The sequence below is a fragment of the Mauremys reevesii genome, linkage group 3 (assembly GCF_016161935.1).
Source record: "Mauremys reevesii isolate NIE-2019 linkage group 3, ASM1616193v1, whole genome shotgun sequence".
In the NCBI taxonomy this organism is placed as follows: domain Eukaryota; kingdom Metazoa; phylum Chordata; order Testudines; family Geoemydidae; genus Mauremys; species Mauremys reevesii.
Window position 1 is genome coordinate 82,674,595 of NC_052625.1, and position 6,000 is coordinate 82,680,594.

Genomic DNA, 6,000 nt, shown 5'->3' on the forward strand with positions numbered 1-6,000 from the left:
CTTATCACTGAACTGGGGGAAGTCACTAGCTGTGACTTTCTTTAAATTGCAGTCTGAGCCACTCCGAGCTTTTCTTTTTTAAAAATCTGATTTAAATACAAAATTAGATTATTTTTATTTAAAAAATCAATGATTTTTATCCATCTTGCTAGCAGGAGACTTGGTTTCCTTTCCTGTGTGACCTTGGGCAAAACATTTAATCTGTCTCAGTTGCCTCTCTGAAAAATGGGGGCTTGCCAGAGGTGCTGTAAGGATAAATACACTAAAAAGTGTAAGGCACTCATATGCTATGGTAATGGGGGCCATATAAGTATCTAAGACTAGGGCTGGCTGGTCCAGGAGAGTAGGACTGGGATGAGGAGGCAGGGGTAGGGAAGAGACAGGACTGGGACAGGTTGGGGGCATGGGGCAGAAGGGATCAAGCCTGCAGAAACTCACAAAATTCTGTGTCTATTAGAGCACACTCCCTTCCAGAGCCTGGAATGGAACCAAAATTCCCAAGTCTCACCATTACTGTGCTGTCAGCAAATATCTGTGAAATCCCCTGACATCATCTCTCATCCCCCTCTAGTCAGGTCCAGATAGAGGATGACTATCTTCTACTGCTACCTGTCACTCCATTAGCTCAAGTGGCAGAAGTCTGTAGTCTGGATCCAAGGTTGACCCATGTACATGTCAGTAAGATGCCACATGATGGAATTTATTAAATGGCTGCTTCTTGATCTTGGGGAAGATTAATGTGGTGTTTCCAAAAACACGTAGTGGAACAGATACCTTGACCATTGAGGGAAAAGAAGTGTTCTGGTAAGGTTGCAAATGTGCAGCAGTTTCTGGGCAATTCCTGAGTCACAACATTGCAGAAGTTGCATGGAGTACATCATCACATGGGGATTGCTGAGTACAGGCTGACTTGCCTCAATATGCAAATTGTGGGATATACATACAACTGCCTAAGTGACTACTGACTCTTGCCAGTTACATCTTTTCCTGTTCACAAAACTAGGAGATTCAATGGCAAAGACTCTGTTAAGGCAGAGTGAGGGTTGCTTGGTGATGTGTCGTTCCCTTGCAGAATGCTGAGTTGAGCAAAACTCAAACTTCTGAAAACCAGGAAATGCAGAGTTAAGGTTGCCCATGAAGTCTCAACTCTGCCCTCTTTCAGCAATGTCCCATTACTCCCCATTAACACACGCATTTATTCTGCCACCTCACAGTTGCTGAAATGTACACACACTTCACCTCCCTTTACCAGCTATTCACTCTCACCCACAGGAATCTGTCTAATGCTATTAAAGGACAAAGAGGGGAGGGGAGGGAAAGGTTGCCTATGCCACTTTCCCTCTGTTCTAGAGTTGATTTTCAGAAGTTTGAGTTTGGCTCAACTCAGCGTCCTGCAAGGAGATGACATATGCCCAAGCAGTATTAACATCATTTTTGCCATTGACTGTGCTTTGCATTTCACATGTGTGGTATATTTGACATTGGAATTCTTAAATAACAAGATATTTATCTGCTCTCTTCTCCACCTTGCTTCCTACATGATTTACCAGGAGGTGCCAACTAAAGCATCACCTTACGTTGACAGTGCTCTTAAACCTTTCTACCGACTGCAGAATGAGTACAAGGATATGTTGAAGCAACCCAGGATTCATCAGTGGTTGGAAAGCGCCTTATCTGAAAGCACACAAAAGTAAGTGAAAAGATAGTAGAATCATACAGAACAATCTTAGTGTTTGCCAAAACTGTTACCTTAACTGATCGGTCAGTTTTTTATTATTTGCAAAAACAAAGCAGGAATGTATTCCATTGTTAGCAAGGCATGTTCATAGGGAGGTAGTATGGTCTTGAGTATACCACATGCAGGACTGAGAGTCAGGAGACCCAAGTTCTGTTCACAGCTGTACTACTGACAAACTGTGTGACCTTGAGTGAAGCACTTAACCTCTGCTGTACTTTCCCCCTCTTTAAAATACATGTAATAGCTTACCCATCTTTTTAAAAAGCTTTTGAGATCTATGAATCAGGTGCTCTGTATAAGGGTTAAGTATTTTTATTGTTTCAGTAATTACTCATAGTTGAAAATAAAAATACATTCAAGTATTGGATACTTCAAAGTGTTTGAAATCTAGAAATTACCCTTATTCTGTGGGTGGGTAGAAAGACTGCTGGATAGTAGAGAGACATGTCTTGTCTTTAACACTGAGCTCTTTTCTCCAAACCTACCCCCATAAATATCCTGATGAGTGTGTGTCTCATTCTTCAGAAGAATACCATATTGTTTTGCATTTTTCTTGGATCAAATGGCGTATTGCCTGAAATCTCTACTTATGCAGGAACTTAATTCTCCATTAACACTCTCTTTACTCAGGTATTATGAAACTGTATCAGATGTTTTGAGCTCTGTAAAGAAAATGGAAGAGAGCCTGAAAAGACTCAAACAGGCCAGAAAAACTGTAATTTCAAACCAGGTGAATTCAAACGGGGGCATGAGTGATGATAACAAAATCAGACTACAGTTGGCCCTGGATGTTGAGTACTTTGGAGACCAGGTAAGTTGGAAGAGAAAAATCTACTTATTTAAAGGGTTATCACTAGCTATTTCTTCTGGACCAGTCTTAGTTGTTTACTGTTTTGTTCAGGTCTGCTAGAAAAGGTTGCATGCAAATGCCTGTATTAGTCTGACTTCCATTATAGATTATCTCTTAAGCATAAAGCAATTCTCAATTACCACAAATAAAAACTAAAATAATGTATTACACTTTTCCACTTTATTCATTTAATTATATGGGTTGGGAAGAAGTCTTGCATTTCTTTGTTCAAATTCAATTCAGTGATCTTCAGAACTTTCTGTTGTGAGAAAGAAGCATAAGAAGAGAAATAAGCCTCTTGTATGGTCAGAGTCTAGAGCCAGAGCAAGGATTTTCTTCATTCTAATTTTGGCTTTGACCCGGCAACTCTTGTGGCCCTGAGAACATTTAACACCCTCTCCCTTGGTTTCCTCATGTGTTGCCAATCTTACTTGAATTACTACATGAGGAGTAGTTAATCTTTTTGAAGGGCTGTGAAATGCCAGCAAAGCAGTAACTAGTACAATGCTTAAACTTGATTCCCTTTTAAAATATCATAATGCCAAATATAAAACAAAAGCTTTCTGCAGTTCCCATTGGCTGGGAATGGCAAACCGTGGCCACTAGGAACTGTGGGCGGCCGTGCCTGCGGACGGTCAATGTAAACAAACTGTCTCACGGCTCACCAGAGGATTACCCTGACGGGCCACAGGTTGCCCACCACTGCGCTAAAGTTTTACATTGTTTTGTTTTTGAGTGCAGTTATGTAACAAAAAATCTACGTTTGTAAGTTACACTTTCATGATAAAGATATTGCACTACAGTACTTGTATGAGGTGAATTGAAAAATACTATTTCTTTTGTTTATCATTTTTACAGTGCAAGTATTTGTAATAAAAAAAACCTGAACACTGTACACTTTGTGTTCTGTGTTGCAATAGAAATCAATATATTTGAAAATAGAAAAACATCCAAAATATTTAATACATTTCAATTGCTATTCTATTAACAGTGATTAATCGTGATTTTTTTAGTTAATTAGGTGAGTTAACTGCGATTTGTTACTGCAGTATCATCAGTTTTCACTCTGCCTCTCAGCGCAAGCTGAATTCAGTTAGGAGTGTTCAGTTCATGCACACAGAGCATGTTTTAGATCAGATCCTCTATAATTGAGAAGATCAATTTGAAAATTATCCATTGTTACAGAATGGAACAAAATAAGCACCTTAGAATTATTTCAGTAGTTTAAGTAATAGTTTCTCATCACACGAGGCACACTTGTCAAAATATGAGAATTAGCTCTCTGAGGACATAAGTGGTAAGTTTGCTAGATAAACTTTATAGTGATCATTAGCAACAGGCAGCCTGGAAAACATATATTAAATGAAAAGTCTTAACAAAAGCTGGATAGTCCTCTCTTTACAGAGATGAACACATATAATAAAGGACTTTGCTTTGTCAGCACACAACAAAACATGATATGCTTCTTTTCTAGATTTTTACAGTAAAATAATGCAAACAAATAAGATGTCTACCTTATCCTACAAAAAATGTTAGACAACAATTTAACCCTGTCTTCTGTGACTTTTTTTAGATGCAAAAGATGGGATTACAGGCAAGCAACATAAAAAGCTTTTCAGCTCTTCTAGAGCTTGTTCTAGCTGCCAAGGATCAGACTACAGTGGAACAACCTTAAATATATTTGAAAACGTGATGAGAATGAACCAGGTCTCCAAAAACGGGAGGGAATTATTTCCCTCTTCTTTCTTTTACCAAACACTATGTAGCAATGAAGTGCTTCCTAATGCATCTCCAGCAACAAGTCAATGCATCTTCTGTCAAGATACCCAAAGACTTGTTTCAACAAAAAATTACAAGAGAGCATTCAGTGTAGTTTTCCATTGTATGGAAGGCAGTTAAAAACATTCTAAACTTTCTACTTTAGATTAAAAGCAAAGCAAATGTTTTTATTTTTATTGTAAATCTTAGTGTGGAAGAACTGACTTAATGATTAAAATAAATATATAATAAATTGTCTTCATAACCGTATCATTGAGTGGGGGAAGGAATCGTGCAGTGGAGTACATGGGTTTAGGAGTTTTGCATCAAAATGTTTAAATTCTGAGTCATCTTCAAACTTAATTTTCAAAGGGTAGTCCTATGTGCTGACATCTAGTATAAAAATGTGCCACTCGTGGCTACTTTCAGACCTCTAGAACTAATGAATACATATACAAGGGGAAAACTCTCCTGGAATAAAGAAACTCTTCACTGGAATGAGAACATTTTATTTCTTGGGTATTGCAAAATTGTCACAAGTGTGTATTTTCCCCTCAGAGTTGGATCTTGCTGGGTCCCGTGGAAGAACTGAAAGCTTTTATTGTCCCTTCAGCTGATTTTTTCCTCAGAGCTTATTTTATGACACTTCTCACTTGGAAGGATCCTGAAGTGCTTCACATGTTCTGGATCATTTTATCCACCAATGAAATGTAATCACATCTGGGATGAAACTCAAACATGATAACAGTTCTTAGCCAACACTACACTGCAAAATTTTAAAATGGGAGGTGAAGACTGGTTAGTTGCACCCAGTCTGGAATTTAATCAGGCCACTAGCACCAATGGCACTCACTTATTGTGAGTGAGTAGTAGATCCTTAATTCTAAGAAGCAGCATTTGCTTCAGTATATTCAGTATGCAGATGGTGTTCTGCTCTATAATCCCAGCACATCAGACCTAGCTTCTTCAGTGGAACAAATATTACTGGACTTCTGTGAAATCAGGCTTAATATTGATGAACTGGGTGAAGAAACTAGGACAGGCCTGCACAACTCGTAAAGCGGCTAGGGCCATATTACTCCAAAGAAAACAGCTGATGGCCGAAACACCCTGACCCTGCAGAAACACCCCCCCCGCCCCAGCGCCGCCCGGCCCCACTGAAACGCGCGCGCACACACACCAGCGCTGCCCAGCCCTCCCCCTGAAACTCATCCCCCACCCCAGTGCCGCCTGGCCCCATGGAACCCCACCCCCCACCCCCCCAAGGATAAAGCCTCGCTGCCACTGCCCGCCTGGCTCGTCATCCCCCCATGAAATAAGGGGAGGGGAAAAGGGGGGCAGTGTGAAGGGATTGTATGTGATTGTCCAACACACAAACACAGGGGCCGCAGGGAGCCGGGGGGCAGTGTGATGGGGCCAGGGAAGGTCCCTGGACCAGGGAAGCGGGTAGCAGTCGGGGCAGGGCAGATGCAACACGTGCGCACACGTTTCCCCCGGGCATTTCCTGGCTGCCCACAGACAGTTCAACACCCCCACCCACCCTGCGATCGCTATGGAGGGCGCCCTGGGACCAACCAGCGCAGTAGCCACCCCGCCCCCAACCGAAGGGGGACCTTGGGGGGGGGGGGGTGTCTCGGCTCAGTTCCCCCCCGAG

At 41.3% G+C, this 6,000-nt stretch overlaps 1 protein-coding gene across 1 annotated transcript in view; it reads left to right on the forward strand.

Moving 5' to 3' along the window:
• Nucleotides 1–4,600, forward strand: part of COG2 (component of oligomeric golgi complex 2) — a 46,236-nt gene extending 41,636 nt beyond the window's left edge. The window contains exons 16-18 of the mRNA XM_039531679.1: nt 1,551–1,690; nt 2,369–2,549; nt 4,162–4,600. Of these exons, the coding sequence (XP_039387613.1) occupies nt 1,551–1,690; nt 2,369–2,549; nt 4,162–4,263 (423 nt within the window). The 3' untranslated portion in view covers nt 4,264–4,600. The remainder of the gene's footprint in view (nt 1–1,550; nt 1,691–2,368; nt 2,550–4,161) is intronic.
• Nucleotides 4,601–6,000: the final 1,400 nt, after the last annotated feature.